General features: G+C 49.9%; 6 protein-coding genes and 1 non-coding gene across 7 annotated transcripts; 2 read left to right on the forward strand and 5 right to left on the reverse strand.

Moving 5' to 3' along the window:
* Window positions 1–311: 311 nt before the first annotated feature.
* Window positions 312–2,587, reverse strand: BO94DRAFT_530134 (MFS transporter). Its single transcript, XM_025610618.1, has 5 exons — window positions 1,948–2,587; window positions 1,480–1,881; window positions 1,296–1,413; window positions 983–1,237; window positions 312–933 (listed from the first exon to the last, which is right to left on the reverse strand). The coding sequence occupies exons 1-5, from the start codon at window positions 2,311–2,313 to the stop codon at window positions 596–598; spliced, it is 1,479 nt and encodes a 492-aa protein (XP_025473536.1). The 5' UTR covers window positions 2,314–2,587; the 3' UTR covers window positions 312–595.
* Window positions 2,588–2,621: 34 nt separating this feature from the next.
* Window positions 2,622–4,892, reverse strand: BO94DRAFT_453082 (putative C6 transcription factor; the record flags this gene model as incomplete). The annotated part of the gene is made up of 2 exons (XM_025607549.1): window positions 2,622–4,340; window positions 4,425–4,892. The coding sequence occupies 2 exons, from the start codon at window positions 4,890–4,892 to the stop codon at window positions 2,622–2,624; spliced, it is 2,187 nt and encodes a 728-aa protein (XP_025473537.1).
* Window positions 4,893–6,599: 1,707 nt separating this feature from the next.
* BO94DRAFT_481850 (putative cytochrome b5 reductase) lies at window positions 6,600–8,087 on the reverse strand (the record flags this gene model as incomplete). The annotated part of the gene is made up of 2 exons (XM_025608871.1): window positions 6,600–7,910; window positions 7,968–8,087. Coding segments are annotated over 2 exons (1,424 nt in total), but the record flags the coding sequence as incomplete, so codon positions are not given.
* Window positions 8,088–8,417: 330 nt separating this feature from the next.
* BO94DRAFT_571017 (cytochrome P450) lies at window positions 8,418–10,705 on the forward strand. The gene is made up of 3 exons (XM_025614851.1): window positions 8,418–8,958; window positions 9,029–9,865; window positions 9,924–10,705. Exons 1-3 carry the CDS (start codon window positions 8,826–8,828, stop codon window positions 10,631–10,633), a joined length of 1,680 nt encoding a protein of 559 aa, XP_025473539.1. The 5' UTR covers window positions 8,418–8,825; the 3' UTR covers window positions 10,634–10,705.
* A 220-nt stretch (window positions 10,706–10,925) lies between these two features.
* BO94DRAFT_t18 lies at window positions 10,926–11,015 on the reverse strand. Its single transcript has one exon. It is a non-coding gene; the product is annotated as a tRNA-Asp (tRNA).
* Window positions 11,016–11,742: 727 nt separating this feature from the next.
* BO94DRAFT_580610 (uncharacterized protein) lies at window positions 11,743–12,353 on the reverse strand (the record flags this gene model as incomplete). Its single annotated transcript, XM_025615339.1, has 2 exons — window positions 11,743–11,840; window positions 11,906–12,353. 2 exons carry the CDS (start codon window positions 12,351–12,353, stop codon window positions 11,743–11,745), a joined length of 546 nt encoding a protein of 181 aa, XP_025473540.1.
* A 493-nt stretch (window positions 12,354–12,846) lies between these two features.
* On the forward strand, window positions 12,847–14,873 carry BO94DRAFT_530138 (putative MFS transporter). Its single transcript, XM_025610619.1, has 4 exons — window positions 12,847–13,327; window positions 13,419–13,913; window positions 14,002–14,143; window positions 14,203–14,873. The coding sequence occupies exons 1-4, from the start codon at window positions 13,203–13,205 to the stop codon at window positions 14,590–14,592; spliced, it is 1,152 nt and encodes a 383-aa protein (XP_025473541.1). The 5' UTR covers window positions 12,847–13,202; the 3' UTR covers window positions 14,593–14,873.
* Window positions 14,874–17,532: the final 2,659 nt, after the last annotated feature.

The raw sequence follows: 17,532 nt of genomic DNA on the forward strand, positions 1-17,532 counted from the left end.
TATATAAGCTTCATCTTTTCATGGAGGCATGTTTGGCCGGGCGCGCCGGCCCACTCGCTTGTGGGGCCCACTCGCTTGTGGATTACGTTAAACATGATGACATGATATGTATGGTTTCAGATCCTTATTATTAGGGGAAGCGGTATAAAGGCGGAAGGGGTGCCTAGAATTGCTATCTGAGGCCTACTTACAATCTTTATGACATGTATTACAGTATATTCAACGCGGATCTGCCCGCAGAAACAACCGCTGATTGCCTTTTTTTTTTAAAAAATTTTTTCCTTTCTGATTCATTGCTGTTTCATGAGCAAGATTGAATGACATCTATACTTAGTGAGTTATAGATATGGTTATAAACTCATGGGTTTGTGGCTAAATAAGTACCTGGTGGTTGGCCCCAACAATTATTAATGACCGTGACTTATTAGTCATCTACAGAGCAGGGAACATGAATAAAGATGAACCGAAGCGGATTAGTATGTCTAGGATTTATGAAGTCGCAACTTGCAAGAGTATGGAGGCATAACTGTGACTAGCCGCAGATGCTCCCAAGCCATGTTTCTGCTGCCAGATGGGCATGGCTCAAGGATCTACATCATACAGCATGGCTGCTCCATCGACTCTTTGCGCGGATCCTCCGTCCCCACGCGTAGAAGAGAAACGGAACTGGAATCAAGACCGCGGCAATGCAGCCAAACACCGTGATGCCCCAGTCTACCCCAATGTTGCGGAACATCGGCTCCACAAAAAGCGGGAAGGCGCCTGCCAGGATGGATCGCAGTAGAGTGGTGGCTGCGATAGCGCTGGCGCTGAAGCGGAGGAAAGTGTCGACCAGGTAGTTCAGCGAGCTTTGGAAGATGGTGGTGAACCCGAACCCAGTGAATGCGATGCCAATTAGGGATGGCCAGTAGTTGGTTTTGGGCGATGAGGTCCCTGAAATAGTCAGTGGAGGAACGAGACTGAGGAACGTGCCTGAACTGACATCCGAAGAGAAATAAGCCTCCAGTGAATACTAACCCGCCAACCATCATCGGAGGCAGTCTGGCTTCGGGTACGGGCTTGCCATCGTTCTCACGGAGCTTTTTGAAGTAGAATTTGTTGTTGTAGACGTTGAACAAGGCGGCGAAGAAGATTCCGATGAGGAGCGCAATGAAAGGGAGGTTCCCGGTAACCGGTCCCCAGCCGCGGATCTCTTGAAATTCAATCGCGAAGCTTTCAAGGTTCACATAAAGAATCGCTGGCAGGCAGTTAATACTTGTCGATTGAAGAACCCGGCAACTGTAGTGACTACCAACCGTAAACGAACGCCCCGTAGGACGACATGAGCAGGCCAATGGGGGTGCCCAATGTCTGGAAAGGGCGAATGAGATATTTCTGCGACATCTCGGAGATGGACACGTCCCATTCCTCGTGCTATCGGTATCATGCCGCTGTTAGCCTGACGCAGCCTGGTGTCTTCTCGTATTCGCATTTGCTTACCTTCGCATGCAAAGCCCAGTTCTTGCCTTCCAGTCGCAGTTGGCGTGCCTTGTGAACCAACAAGGCGGGCGCATAGCTCTCCTCCAGCAGGAATAAGTCCAGCACAAACTGAGTCATCATCATGATGCCCGTCAGGTATTCCGTCCAGCGCCAACGAAGATAGCTGGATGCCATCGCGCCACCAATGATGGGCCCTAGACATGGCCCGCCGACGAGAGTGAGCGAATAGACGACGATAGCTACACCGCGGTGCTCTGGCTTCCAAATGTCCGCCATAGCACCGCCCGTTATCGCCACACTAGAGCTACCGAAAAATCCAGAGAAGAACCGGGTTATCAACAGGGTCTGGATGTCCTTGGCCGTTGCTGTCCCAAACGAAAAGATTGCGGCTATAAAATAAGGCTGGATTCCTCATTAGCTCGGCCAAGTCACTGGGCCTGCCCAGCAGGCGCATGAGAAGAAGCCTACCACGATGGCGACCATTTTCCGCCCATAGACCTCGCTCAATGGTGCCCAGATCAATGGGCCCAGCCCAAGGCCAAACACGAGCAAGCTGATTCCTGCAGTGGATACTTCTGTAGCGACGTGGAATTCTTGTGCAATCTGCTGCATCCCCGCTGAATAGACGGCCGACGCAAAGGTGATCCAACATGTTGTCATTCCGTATAGAATCGTAGTTTTGGCCTTCTTTCGAAAGGGCCAGTTGATGGGACGGTATGGGTCATCCTGACCATCAAAGTCGACCAAAGTATCTGGCGAGGTTGCTTCATAGAGCAGGGGGTGCGTAAAACCTGCGTCGCTTTTGGTGATCTCTGGGCCGTGGGGTTGAGACATGGCAGAGATTGAAGATGGTAGTCGGCGATAGGAACATAGTAAGAAGCCTTGCCATGAATAAATTGGAGCTCCTCATTTAAAAGGTGTCCATGCTGCCCGATGCTCGGCCAGCCTGACTTATGCGCAAGCGATGGCCGGGCCGGAGAGTTGAGGGAGATTTGGCTCCGCTCGCATAGGCTTACCCGACCCCGACCCCTCCCAGTAAATTGGACTGGGAGTCTACTGATGGTGGCACTTCTCTGGAAAAGGTGCGAAACCACCTTGTGACTTAACTATGTGATCAAGGGAAGCGCTGTCCCCTGCTTGATCTACGCCTGGTCCCCTGGTGGTTCGCTAATCCACTCTGGTACCAGCCACCCAGGAATCTGGGAATAAGCATCGAGATGCAGCATTGACCCGACAATGTTTTCTCGTTCATCTACAGAGCCCTCTGTATGCGGAACGCCGGGAAAAAGCTCCTGCAAGGGGTCCAGTGATTCCATCAGGAGACTACTTGGAAGATCCCCCATCCCGGGGCAGGCTAGGTCGTATACCATGCCCGTGCCCGAGGATGTCTCGGGGCCTGGGACTGCTTGTATTATCTCATCAGTTGGGGCCACTCTCCGCTTCCATCGGCCGAGCGGGTCGAGCTTTTGCATCTCTCGCACGTACTGCGCCTTGGCCATCAGCCGCCTGATAGGCCGCCATAGGGTACCCTTTCTCCCACTCTCTTTCATCTTCCAGTTGTTGTATATGATGTTGACATACTCCCATGCGCGGTCACAGTCTGTCGAAGGGGGTCGGGTGCAGATTTCAGACAGCACAAAAGCAACTGCATGCCATTGGATGTGGGTCTTTGAGTGCCAACTCCAATGGGCAATCTGCTCATTTGTGAGCACCAGGCTGGATAACTTCAAAACCTCAACGGAGGACGAGAACAGATGATCGCGCACAGGACCCGATAGGTTAACACCACATTCCTTTTCGCCCAGGGGGTATCGTGCAATGAGCCACGCACGCGCAACCATTAGACGTGCAACAAAGGTCGAAGCCAAGAAGAAGGGCTTGGAGATATCGCAGTTCTTCAGATATCGTGTCTCAAGCCGATCGTGCAGCTTTTGGACTAAGGCTTCTCGTTCTTCCAGGGACAGTCTGCCAGTCGAGAGCCCCGGACTACCCATGCTTAGAGAAACACAACTAAGCTTCCACATCGTCCGCATGACTTCACACCTAATGAGACAAAAGTACATGTCAGTTGCCCCCTCCCGCTCAACTGGGGGCTCAGTCATTTCGGCAGTCAGGTCGGAATCTTCGATATTCAGCGGCAATTTCGTATCAAACGCGGAGTCGCGCACGATTGGCTCACATCCATGATACTCAGACGAGCGGGCATCTAGCAGACAAATATGCCACCATAGCCGGCGCCGTAGTTCTGTTTCCATGGGTTTCAGCCCAAACACGATGCCATCACGATGGAGACCCATAGCCTGTGCGATGTGAAAGATGAGGGACGTTAGAGACCAGACAGTCCGGGAATCGTCTTCGTTGCGTAATGCAAATAGAAAAAGCACGGCGGCTTGCAATAACGTTACGCTTTGCGTATTCAGCAGGTCGGCACGGGCCAGAGCTTGTTCAGTGGCGAAGAGATAGGTCTCGGATGCATATGCCTTGGAGACACCTAAAGTGCTCATACTTTGCTCAGAGTCCATGCTTATCACCGTGGAGTAATATATTGCGAACAACAGGGCTTCGGTCTCCCTACCAAGTGACTCCAGAGATGCAATGGCATCCCAATGGCCCTGAGCCAACGTGGGCATGTGGAAGATACGCACCATCGGCGCAACATTCTCTCTGAACAATTCAAAGAGCTTGACTGACTGCGCTAACGGTGGATGGTAGGGACGAAGCGAATGAGCAAGAGCCCGAAACCCCAATATGGCGGCATTGGATCCAGAGGGTAAAGGTCGCTCCAGAACGGACCCCTCTGAAAGGGCATTGTCGTCTTCCTCCAGTTCGGGTTCATGTAACAGATCTCGTAGTTCGGCAATCTATACGAACCATCGTTAACTGAAAGGCTATACAATGAGATTTTCGATGGGCCCTCTGGTGGGCGCACGGAGCCACCGACATACCTCGTCCCCCAGATTCGCCCAGAGCACGTTACTGACATAATAGCTTTGCGTTTCATTGATAAGTAGGCGCCCTAGGCGCTGCTCGATGGATAGTTCCGCATCCAAACTGCTCGTGTAGGGACCAGGCCGGAGTCGGTGATCTTGTGACGCTCCACTTTCCGTCGTTGACGATCGCAAGGTTGGCTCCATAGAGTTGGGCGCGGAGCCTCTCTGGTTTTCCGAGGTCTCAAAGCTTCTGATAATAGTTTCCAACCTGGACAACCGTTGCGACAGCTGCGCATTCAAAGCACCGCGGGGTCGCTTGGGGGCCCTACCCCGCCCAGGCGGATATACACATTCCACGCCGGAGCGAATGCAGTTGGTACAAGGCTGCTGCCGGTCACATTTCACCTTTCGTTGTCGACAGGAAGAACAACTGCGGATATGGAAATGAAGTGATGAGGGAGAATTGGTTGGTCTCGGTGTCATTTCATTGGCATTCATTATGACCCGCTCGATCGCTGGCTACCTAGGTCCCTTGATTGTTATCGTTTGCGCCGAAGAAAAAGCGACCGAGTAGAATGCTGTACACTCGTCTCCAATGTGATGATGGTAGGGGTAACAATTTGAGATCATGCGATGAAGGTACTGTGTAAGCAGGTAAGAAGTCCGACGCGACCACCTTGAACGCTTGAAGGGAGGTGGGTCCGCCAAGCCGCATAAGCTTATGCGCCCCCGACGGCGATTGCTTGCTTGTCCCAGGGGCGGCCAGAGCGGACTGCCAGAGCGGACTGCCAGTGCTCTTCCCCAGATTCATATATCTACTGTTATCCTCTGAGGCTGGCCGAGTCGCGCTTGCTGCCACTAAGAGATTGACGGGTGAGGCCAACTTGGGGTCCTTGATAATCCTCGAAGCAACAAACGGGCCTCTCTTCCCCCATACTTACAGCTTTTTGGTCGTCGTTCAAGAGAGGGCTTGAGAAGACCGAAATGTTGATTTGTCGCCTGACACAGGCATCCCTAAGGAAGCAACCGAACGTTGAGAGCATACATTGGTATATAACTAACGCAGCATGACAGTTCAATGAGTCCGAAGAACATTAAGTAACGCACTCGAACTTGCAGAGACTAACGCAAAAACGAGGATACATCTCTGCGCGCATCTTGACCTCCCGGGAAACGAGTGGCAATTGGGCAAGCCTCTGCCAGACTCCGGGTACTCCACATCAAAATTTGGGCCAACCCGTGAATATTTTTGACTTGCCAGAGGCGGCCTGGAAAATCGTGGCTTCCATGGCTGATACCCGTCAAATACGTGGTTTGCAGGTGGTAGACTAGTCCATCAATAGACAAACGACACTATCGACTCAAGCATGCACCGAGGTGGTACACTCAATCAGGGGCCCGCTGACCGCTGTTTAGTATGATCCCGACTCATCGCACACAAACCGTCTGGGGCTTCAGTGGTGGTGGATGCGATACAGCGAGTACCCGGCCGGGAGTCGTAAGCCCGGAAAAAGGGCTCCAATTTGATTTGAGGCATTAAGGAAGGGGGTCTTGAACCTCGGCTGATTGGTGCATTATCGCTGGTGGAGATGCAACCAATTCGGTGTAGATACGGAGTAGTAATCAGATATATTGAAGTGGTGACAGATAGCTTTTATGAACGATTGTGAATGGATTCCCGTTATAACGGGTGATGTTTGAATAAATTAGCCAACTACTAATCCGAAGGGAAAGGGTGAACAGCCGAGGTCCAGAAATCCAGGATGGATCAAGGATGGGAATTCCTAGAAAAGGAGTGGAACCCCGAGGGAGTCGCCAGTCCCGACTGGGCAAGTGCGGCCTCCACCGCGGACCGCGCTTGCCTTTTTCCAACCACGACCTCACTGACACTGACACCTCACACGGTCAGTCGGTCACATCAGAGGTGGACCGTTGGACGTTGAGACCTGAACCCCTTTCGAGTTTCGACCCTTGATAAATCATAACACTGAGTACCTACCTAGTAGTACTTCCTATCCACTAGTTTCATCTGCACCAATCATATATCATTTCCTAGCAGCGTATCCGGTAGTCGGTACACCATACTGTAAAAGTGATAGTAACTGGCAGATCTTTCCACGGTAATCCAATGGTCCTCTTCTGTACGGGGCAATATGAATAAACATAGATTAGGGCTAACAATAATACTGTCTACTGCCTAGAAACAAAAGATCTGGTCGCTCATCTTGGAGATCGACCCTGGCGCCTGGAATCCCATTCCAGCCAAGGCCTTTTTGCACGCGTTCACCATGCCCGGGGGCCCACAAAGCAGGACCTTCGTGTCCGCCGATGGGGCAGGCAACCGCTCGCCGAGCACAGTTGGGTTCACGTGGCCTGTCCCGTACATCCACCCTTCGGGAGCCGTGTCGAGCATATACCAGAGCTTGAAGTTCTTGGGATATTTGCGTGCAAAGGCCTCCAGCTCTTCGCGCAACAGGATGTCTCCCTCCGCCCGGCTAGCGTAAATCAGGCTAATCTCGGTTGTATCCCGCTCGTCCTCGCAAATGGCGCGAATGAGTTGGTACATGGGTGTGATGCCTGTTCCCCCAGCCACCATCCCTATCTTGGCACAGAGCCCTCGGCTGTAGCGCATGGCCCCCTTGGGTCCCCGAAACTCCACCTCGTCACCCACAGTCAGGTTGGCAAGGTACTGGCCGCTCAATAAACCGTCCGGGTAACACTTGATGACCAATTCGAGTCGACCCAAGTCCAGGTTGTTCGACACTGGGGTATAGGATCGGCTCACGCTGTTGCCATTGATGTTGGCGCGAATGGCAACATGCTGTCCGATAGGAAGACCGATCACCCCCTTCATATCAGGCAAAGCGAACACAAATCGGTACACACTTGGCGACAACATAACCTTCTGAACCAGAGGTAGATGCTGGTATTCTTTGGAGTCAAGGAACCCTTTGGCCATGTGAGGGTCTGCCCGGGTCACTTTTCGCGCCTTGACGTGCGGAGGGTAGCGCATGAACCCAGATTCGATATTCATCAACTTGGAGGCTTGACGCGCTACGACACTACCGATAGCGCAAGAGATGAGAGTAGCTGCAAGGAATCCATTGGCGAAACCCCCACCCGCCAGTCTGAATTCACCGAACTCTCGTGGCGTAACTCCCTTGAGAATCCTTCTAATGTCCAACACGCCGGGAATTCCCCGGTTCAGAACGTAGAGCAGCGTTGCCACCGCTCCCAGGGCCCCGGTGATCGCTGGGATTGAACGATTGGCTGTCGGCTGTTCAGTCTTCTCAGACTTCTGGGCAATCACACGGACTGCTTTTGGAGCAACGTATTCTTTTGCATCCTTCAGGGTCCCGATCAAGTACTCCTGCAAAATCTCGCGGGAGTCCTCGGAATGCCCAACATCCTCAAAGTCTGCAGTGGCATCCGAGCCTGCGGTCTCAATAAGAACATCTGCACCTCCTGGGTGGTCTTGCAGATAATCCGTGATATCAAAAACTATTCAACAGTCTTAGTATCCGATTTCTACCACTTAAAGGCCGCAAGATGTCCTACCTTGCCCGTGGATGGCAACCCAAAGATCGCCTTTGCGGTTATGCTTTGCAACATCGGCTAATGTATACTCAGCAAGTTGAGCGTCAGCTCCTATGTCGAATTTTGACTCTGAGAGCATAGTCTGGGCCATTGTTTGCTGAAGGAAATCTGGTTGAGATGGTTGTGGAGGATAACCGTATTCCCGGGAAACACAAAACTACCCTGAACCGTTGCATTATAACTGCTTCTTTTTTGTGCTCCGAGGTACAACTACGATATGCGCCTAATGAAACGAGACATAAACGTCAACATGATATCCACAGTTGCGTTGTTGCTAAAAGGCTTGCAAGGCTTGGCAGAATCGCCTCGGAGATTGGCCAGGTTTGACGCTAAAACCTAACGGCCCGACTGGAAGGTCGGCACGGCGTATCCGACAAAAGCTCAAGATTATTGCTCGGCGACCACTTCCACCGAGTGACAGGCTATATGGAGTACCCAAGCCATCCCCCTTTCCGCAGAAACGTTCTAGCCAGTGGGTCGGGAGGGGTGGCGATCGTTGTCTTCCCTGCAGCTAGTTCGAGTTTTTCTACGAGACAGCCGAGGTAGGCACCGAGGCTTTCCACCTCTATGCACATAACGGCTTTGAAATGAACGCGATTCGTGCACTATCACTGAAACCCCAAGCCATACCATTTATCGCTACGTGGAATCCACGACCACTTGATGTGGGTTCGTCGTCAACATGGCCACTCGCCCTGATTTGTCTGTCGCGTCGTCCTGGCTCTGTTACAGATGGCACGTATAAAGCTGTACAATGGCCCTTAGCAATCACCATGTCCCCATCTATCCGGCAATCAAGTTTCACACATCGTTGCTACCATGCCGGCTAAGCTTTTCTATCTCTTAGGCGAACCTGTTGCGACTGCACGGGAGATCGAAGTAGATCTGGCGCTGGACTGTGATGCGCTCAAACACCTGATTGCTGCGCATTTTGCGATAGTCGACCCCAATGGTACGAAGCATTGTTTCCCCCTCCTTCTGTCTCTATTATCTCTTGGGGTCTGACAGCATGTCCTTCATAGGCATTGGGTTCCAGTCTGAGTACACCATCTTCACCAATGTGGCCGAAATTGCCGCTTCGGCAGAACCCATCAGCATTACGATCGATGGGAACCCGGTGAAAGAGGTTCCTGGCCCAAAGGGACTCCCGATACTGGGAAACTTTTTTGAGATCTATCCCGACCACTTGGGAAATCATCAACGCCTTTTTGAGCAATATGGTCCCATCTTCAAGACCACCAATTATGGCCGTACTGTATACCACACCAACGACCCAGAGCTCAGTGCGATCATTTTCTCAGAAAGCGACTTCTTCACCAAGAAAATCAATGAGTCCCATCCTCTCCACGCAATCAAAAACAAAGAAGCGGGCGTGTTCCTTGGCGATACCGACACGCCTGAATGGAGAACTGCGCACAAGTTCCTCCCGCCTGCGTTCGGTCCAAAGGCCGTCCGTCATTATGCCCCAGTCATGCAGCAGACGGTGGAGGATGCATTCAAGGTATTCGATGCATTCGACGAGCAAGGTGAGGCGTGGAATGTCTATCAATACATGTTGAAGCTCGGGTCACAAGCAGTTGGAAAGCTCGTTCTGGGCATTGATTTCCAACACTTTTCGACCATGAACGCCCCCCCGCATAAATTGATTCTTCTGATCGCCGAGTCACTTGAGCTGAATAAAAAGATCACTGCCAGGGGTGATTGGTATGCCAAATTGCCCTTTGGAGACCCCAAACGTCTCAAAGATATCAGAGGCCAGGTATGGGCCATTGTCGATGAATCCATTCAAAATGCTAGCCGAGGTGGCATCGAGGATCTTCCACTTCAGGATGCCGCATTGAAAGCGCATAACATGATTGGTATGTAAATCCCCACGGTGGCTATTACGCTCTACCAAACTTTCACTAACCTGGGCAGATTACGCCATCCGAGCGACGGATAACAAAGGCGAAAAGTTGCCCAAAACCAGTTTGATCCAGGCTCTGGTGGTGGCTACTGGAGCCGGCTTTACCACCACCAGCTCCTTACTGTCGTGGCTGATCTATAGTCTTGTCTCCTACCCTGGAGTACAGGATAGACTACTGCAGGAGCTTGTGGACAATGACATCGACGCGGACACGCAGATCACTGCTGATTTGACGGACCGTCTTACGTTCATGGATAAATTCATCAAAGAAACCCAGCGCAGACACAACCCGTCCTACCAGCCTGGGCGTACGGCCAAAGTGGACATGATCCTGCCCGGTGGCTACAAGCTGCCTGAAGATTCTGTTGTCATTGGAGCGCTTCACCACCTTCACAACAACCCCAACGTCTGGGATAACCCGACGCGGTTTAACCCTGACCGGTGGGATACCGAAGAGGTCAAGAACCGACACAAGTCGGCCTACATTCCCTTTGCAGCCGGTCCTCGGATGTGTATCGGCTTCAACTTTGCTCTGCAGGAAGTTAAGGTGTTTTTGCCAAAACTCGTCTACCGATACAAGTTCATCAAGGAGACCGAGGGCCCGATCGAGTACGATCCCATGTTCCAGCTGATCCGGCCGAACAACCTGTATGTCCGCGCCGAGCGGCGCGTCAAATGGCCCCCAAAGACGGAAGGTCCCATGTCGACGGCGTCACTATAGACGGGAATTAAAGTACCGTAGGCAGCGATGGGGGCCTAGTTGAGTGCGTCGGTCCTTGTAAATAAATCTGCGTTTATTCTGTTCCATATTATGATCACAATTCCTCTTATTCTTCGCTGGGTTCACCTTGGGTATAATAAGGATGGCAGGGATCAAAGGTTTCCTCCCGCCGTCTTCTTCCCAATCACTTCCTAGGATATCTATCTATCCCCATCAGCACTGCCTGCGAAATGCCTACCTCCAAATGAACACCAAAAAGTGAGGAAGCAAAGAAAAAAAGCCAAAAAGAAACCTCCCCGACTGGGAGTCGAACCCAGGTCTCCCGCGCTTGTTTCCGAATGGGATTGACAAGCGGAAATCATGACCGTTAGACCATCGAGGATGTAATATGATATCGCCGTTTCAGAGTTTGTATTACTCTGACGTGTTATTAGGTCATGGAAACAGACGCCGGCTCAGTTGACTTTTTAAAGTTGGCGAAACCGGTTTACGCGAATCTACCTAAACGCGCCAAAAACAAAATCAAAAGATTAGAACAAAAAAGATTAAGGAGAAGGCTGAGGGTGGGTTATGTGGGGAACAGGCTAAAATTTTGACTCTTTGGTAGATAGACTATTACGCCAGCTACTATACCCATCATGGGATAAGTTTTAGAGTGAGGTGTCAAGGAGACGGAAGTGTGTGCTGCTTGGCTTTGGTTCATGGATTAGTCCATGGTTGGTTGGGGGTATCAGCCCTATTTGTGGGCCACCGTTACTAGTCCTATCGATGTACTTAGTACTAGCTCCACAGTTGCAGGGGAACGAAAAATAGGACGCGGAGGCTACAAAAAGGTAGATATACCAGTAAATAGGACACCTCTACGAATGGGTACTCTAAGCCTGATTTCAGCGTTCGGGTACTGATGGGTGACTAAATTGGTGCATATGACCTGGCTGAAATGTGGAAGCTACAACCGGGGGAACTGCAGCGAGGTTAGTAAGTATCTACATTCAGTCTACAACATTAGTTCTACAAACAAGGATAGGAAAGACTAGTCACGAAAAAATGAACGGAAGAACAGGAAGATTCAAGAAGGTCGCAGCAAATTGGGGTCCTCAATGTTAAAACTAATTGTCTAGGTCGTAGTCCGGATAAACATGGTCCACATTGCATAGAGCAATCACCTCGCAAGAGTCGTCGACAGACACGGTGTAGAGAGGCGTGACTGCCGACTTTGTATCAACATAATGCTCACGGCGGTTACCTTGCATTGAGTGGAGAAAGACTTACCGTCCACCGTTAGGTTCGAACTAGGATATCGCATAACACTCTGCGACTCTGCCTGAGGAGTCAGGCTCTTTTCGCAATCGATCTGATCATCATCGCCACTGAGCCAGTTGCTGCCCGTCCAGACATCGATGTGGTACTTCTTGGTTTCCCAGTCTGCAACGCACTGGACGCAGTAGTCCTCATGACGGAGGTACTTGCGTAGGTAGGGGTCATAGATGATCTCGCAGTAGTCGAACTCGTCTGGAGCAGAGGCGAAGGTCAACGGATCGGCGTAGGTGCCGGTGCCAGCCGCGGTTAGGCCACGACCGCAGTCATAGGAGATGGCCGGGCCTGGAGGGTCGTTGTCCGGGTAGCCGTAGAAGGTATGGCTGACTTCGGGGACGATGAGGTTGGGGAGTGGTGGGATGGTGGCAAGTGCCAGTGGAAGCAATGAGAGGAGGCGCACCATGGTAAGGAATAAGCAGGTCATGTAAGGATATGGGAGGGATTAGGAGTTTGGCAAGAGGTATGGAGAGGAGAAGGAGGCAAGAGAAGGGGAGGCAAGAGAGGGAGGGACATTGAGGGAGGGGAGAAAGAAAAAATGCAGGGAATGTGGAAGGAAAGGATGGATGATTAGGGCATGGCCATGTCATGTTGGCCGAATGGACTGAACATGATGATGAGGGTGGCCAACCATGGGATTGAGGGTGAGCAGGACATGGGCATAAGAACGAGATCCTCGGTTTGGTGGTTGATGACCCTTTTTTCCTCTCTCCGCCCAATTTGTTATATGAAGCGGGAGTGAGTGTGAGATGAGATTGTGAGAAAGACTGTGAGAGAGGGAGGGTCGCTGCGGCCTCGCTGCCTGAAGCAGGAAATCAACTCCGCCTTTTCCCTTTCTCTTCTACCTCCTCTTCTACCTCCTCCTCTTCATTCTCTCTTTTTCTTCTCCTCCTTCTTTCCCTCCCTCCTTCCCTTCCTTCTTTTCCCCGTTCTTTCCACCGCGCCATTGCCAATGGACCCAATGGACCCATCTGACCCATCGCGTGCTTCTCCCCCGTCTCCGCGAGAAACGCGTCTGCACCACAAGATCCTCGCCGAACTCGGCCTCAGTTCGGTCTGGCAATCCCCTCGCGATGTGAAACTGCTCTGTGCCCAGCGCTTTGTCCGGCTCTTTGCTTACGGGGGCTCAACCTTGATTCTAGCATCCTATCTCTCGGCATTGGGCATCGCCGACAACCGCATCGGCCTGTTTATGACCTTGACCTTGGTGGGGGATGTCGCCATCAGCTTTCTCCTTACCTTGTCTGCCGATGCCATGGGTCGTCGGGCCGTCCTGGCCCTGGGCTCAGCCTTGATGGTCGGGAGCGGCATCCTCTTCGCCACGGTCGGCAATTACTGGGTTCTTCTGGCTGCCGCCGTCTTTGGCGTGATAAGTCCGAGGTGGGTGCTCCGACCTCCGAGAGAAACGTCCGGCTATAAATAGCTCCTCATCACCACCGGCCGCGGTACGCTTACAAAATTGACTTCGCAGTGGAAACGAAATTGGTCCCTTCCGGGCCGTTGAGGAATCGACCCTGGCCCATCTGACCCCCCATGACATCCTGAGCGATATTTTCGCCTGGTACTCGCTAATCGGCAATGCGGGCACTGCCCTGGGCATGATGACCGGGGGGTGGGCCATCAATCTTCTCCAGGTCATCTGGGAATGGCCCTACATTCCCGCGTGTAGAGTCATCTTTTTCGCTTACGCTGCTATTGGCGCACTCAAGCTTCTTCTGTCTATCGCACTGAGTTCGGCAGTTGAAGCTGAAGAGAAGCAAAAGAAACCTACGTGTGCTCAACAGACTAGCGAGGGCGAGACACGACCTCTGCTGTCCAATGGAGCGAGCAACCCCACAAGCCCAGACCAGCGACGTCCGAAGAAATCACTACTTTCCTTTGTGGGCGACGCAGAGCTCGTTTCCTTGGTCATTAGACTTGCGATTCTGTTTGGCCTGGACTCGTTCGCCTCTGGGTTGGCATCTTTGTATGTACCACCCCTCGAAAGGGCAGCAGCTTTTTTACTCCAACCAGATTGGGGGGTTATGGTCCGTTGATACTGACACACGTGACAGGTCGTGGATGACATACTTCTTCAAGCGCAAGTTTTCCCTTCCTGAAGGGACCCTCGGGTCCATATTCTTCACAACAAGCCTCATCTCGGCGGCGTCTGTGCTAGTTGCCTCGTCTATTGCCAAGCGCATCGGCAATGTCAAGGTCTGTTTATCCAATCAACCCTCTGGCCCTCGCCATACCAGTCGAGCTGACTCCAATAGACGATGGTCTTCACTCATCTCCCCTCCGCCGTGTGTCTGGCGCTCATTCCTGTCCCTGCAGCTCTCCCCCTAGCCCTGACTTTCTTGGTCCTCCGCTCCTGCAGTCAGACTATGGAAGTGGCGCCGCGATCGGCTTTCCTGGCCGCAGCACTGCCTTCTGACCGCCGTACAGCCATAATGGGCTCTATAAATGTCGTTAAAACCTGCGCTCAGAGTCTCGGGCCCCTTCTGACCGGTGTTTTAGCCGATCGAGGCTACTTCGGGCTTTCATTCACTATTGCGGGTATCTTGAAGGCCGTCTATGATATTGGCATGCTGCTCAGTTTTGCTGGGAAGGAGAAGCAGGCCAGGCGGCCGGCACCTGCAGATCAAGGGGAAGAGACTGCTTAGATGTCCCAGGCGCCGTTGGAGCTAGCCCATCGGCAATACGAGGCTTTCCAACTTGGGGCCACCACTGAAGCCCCGGCTTATATAGATCATCTGCTATATAAACCCTATGTACATACATAGAAACTGGCAGGGTTTCCGCCTGTATTAGAAGTAAGAATGAGGTGCACATACAAGTCAATACGGATTTTGGGGCCGGAATGCAGCCCAATAGGCAGCGTTGTTCTGGCGCCCGAACAAAGACAGCAGGAGCTGGAAACTAATTGGAACATCGAGGTCCAGACATCCCCTGCGGATAAGACAGGTTCAGGTGTCCGGATCCAATATGGGCATTAAGGACCTTCTCGGTCGTACAAAATCGTGGCTTATTAGCCTTGACTCCCTAATTCGATGTTGGTGGTCGTAAATATGTAGATATTCACGCCGCTATCCATCCTTCCCTGGCACCAATATTCCACCGCGTGACTGGCGGGTTGATTGTTATGGATCTATGGCCGGGCCGCCCAAGATGGTGTCCTTGAAGGTCTCTGCTCCAGTATTGCTAGCTCCGCTCGACCTGGGGTAGAATACACTTAGGCCTATTCTAAACTGATGGCTGGTGATAGGGAGATTATCCTCGCGACCGATGATCTAAGCAGCCCTTACCTTGGTCCGATCCAGAAAGGAGCAAAGGAAGAGAACTGACAAAATAGGAAGGATCCTATTGAATTTCTGTCGATTAACTAGTTAATTAGTTAACGTAATCGGTAAGCGAGCGGATCACGCAAGCGAGCGGATCACCTCACGCGTTCTGGTCGCGATTGTATTACACACCTAAATTTAACCAGAAACCATGCCACCAAAAGCGCGTACGAATTCAAAAGAATCTATTGAGCAGGAGGGCCGGCTTTTACTTATAATTTCTGTTTTATAAAAGAAACAAATCTCTAGTATCTGTAAAGCAGTACGTGTCTATAATATTCCCTTTATAATTCTTTAACAGCGGTTTAATGGAGTTACCTCTCGTGTTAAGACACATACTAATTTCTATAAGCTAATTTAAAATAAAGAGAAATTACTTATATAATAGATTCTTTTTCTAGATTAATATAGTACAGGTCCCTGACTATCTCATATATGAAAAATAGCTAATATTTTATTAATAAAGTATAATATAACTTTTATCTAGACTGTTAGAGAAAAATGGGCATATAACTTTATTTAATATTAAAATAAACTTAAAACTTGCTTCTCTTGCTGGTATAATTATCAGCATACAAAGTATAAGGATTCTAAGATAATTTCTAAGTGGTTTATGTCAAACCCTAGGATCGCTTCTCCCTGTTCCTGTTAGCTTAGCTCCCGTTCCGATACGTACCTTGTGAACTGAATCAAAGGTAGTCAGGTTGTTGACTATCTAAAGGTGACTTGATCTGAACAGAAGAAGAGAAGTAAGGCCAGATAGTGCCGCGCAGCTATCCGTAAGTAAGTGCGGACGAGTGTTGTCGCTAAGCTTTACCAAACGTATGGTTACTTAAAGACAATTGGATTGAGCACGAAGAACAGAACTAGCTAAGTACATGAAAGAGTGTCCTTATATCCTATCCTTCGTCATGGCGTCGCCATGATATGTCATGTCGTCGATATGTTATGTCGTAGCGCTGCCATGTCCTGTCGTAGCGCTGCCATGTCCTGTCGTAGCGCTGCCATGTTATAGCGTGTCGGTGACATGTCCGTCGTGGTCACGTGTTGTGTAACCGTCCCGGTTTGTAGGTTGCTCTGATCGGGATTCTACTCGATAAGAGTCCTTGCCTTCCGGACGTGGCCTTCTGCCTAACGTATCCGCCTTACTAGTTTGTTCAGCTAGCAGGGGTCTGTAACAGTTTAACTGTGTATGAATTATTAGAATACAGTATGGAATTACTGATAAAAATATCTATAACTTTAATAAGACTGGCTTTACTATAAGCCTTATAATTACTATAAAAGTAGTTATAAGAATTAAGATAGTTGGTTAGCTATTTCTTATATAACCAGACAATCATGAATAGATTATATTTATTAAGTATTCTAATTATACAGAATAGGCACTTTTATTATATATTATCTTTAAAGATAAGATCCATATTAAGAAATGGTATGAAGATAATGTCTTACCATATAACTAGAAGATTAAAGTTAATACTAATAATTGGATAACTGATAAAATTAGACTATAATGGTGTTACAGACCCCTGCTAGCCAGGTTACTAGCGGAGCGGACTGGATAGGCAGAAAAGTGACGACAAGGCAGGACGGGCAATCAGCAGCTCTTATCAAGTAGAATCCTGGTCTGAGTAACGTCCAGAGCGGCGCTGTGTTACATAATCATCTACCATCAGATCTACCATCAAGGGTATATAGAAGGTATACTGGAATCCAGGAATATGATTAGATTGACTCTCAATCTACTCTAAATGGTATATGATATAGTATATAAAGAATAGGTTATAAGAATATTCTTTTATATACTTAGCTAGTTCTGTTCTTCATGCTTAATAATACTGTTTTTAAGTAACTATATATTTTGATAAAGCTTAATAATAATACTTATCTGTACTTACTTTACGGATAGCTGCACAGCACTATCTAGCCTTACTTCTCTTCTCTTGTTCAGGACCAGTCATCTTAGATAGTTATCAGCCTGACTTGTCTCAATTCAGTTCGAAGGTACGTATTAGAACGGGAGCTAAGCTAACAGGAACAGGGAGAAGCAATCCTAGGGTTTGATACATTAAGCATCAGTCAGTATGAGTATTATCCAGTAATAACTATTCATTATGTTAACTACTTTGAACTTATCATGCACCCTACAGTAGCAGAGCCTGATGATATAAAAACTAATAAGTATGGTTAGTCAGTTGCAAGAAAGCATCACTATCTTAAAATAATAAAACCAGTTACTCGAAGATTGCTTAATAATTA

The sequence above is a fragment of the Aspergillus sclerotioniger genome (genome assembly GCF_003184525.1).
Source record: "Aspergillus sclerotioniger CBS 115572 chromosome Unknown BO94scaffold_1, whole genome shotgun sequence".
NCBI lineage: Eukaryota > Fungi > Ascomycota > Eurotiomycetes > Eurotiales > Aspergillaceae > Aspergillus > Aspergillus sclerotioniger.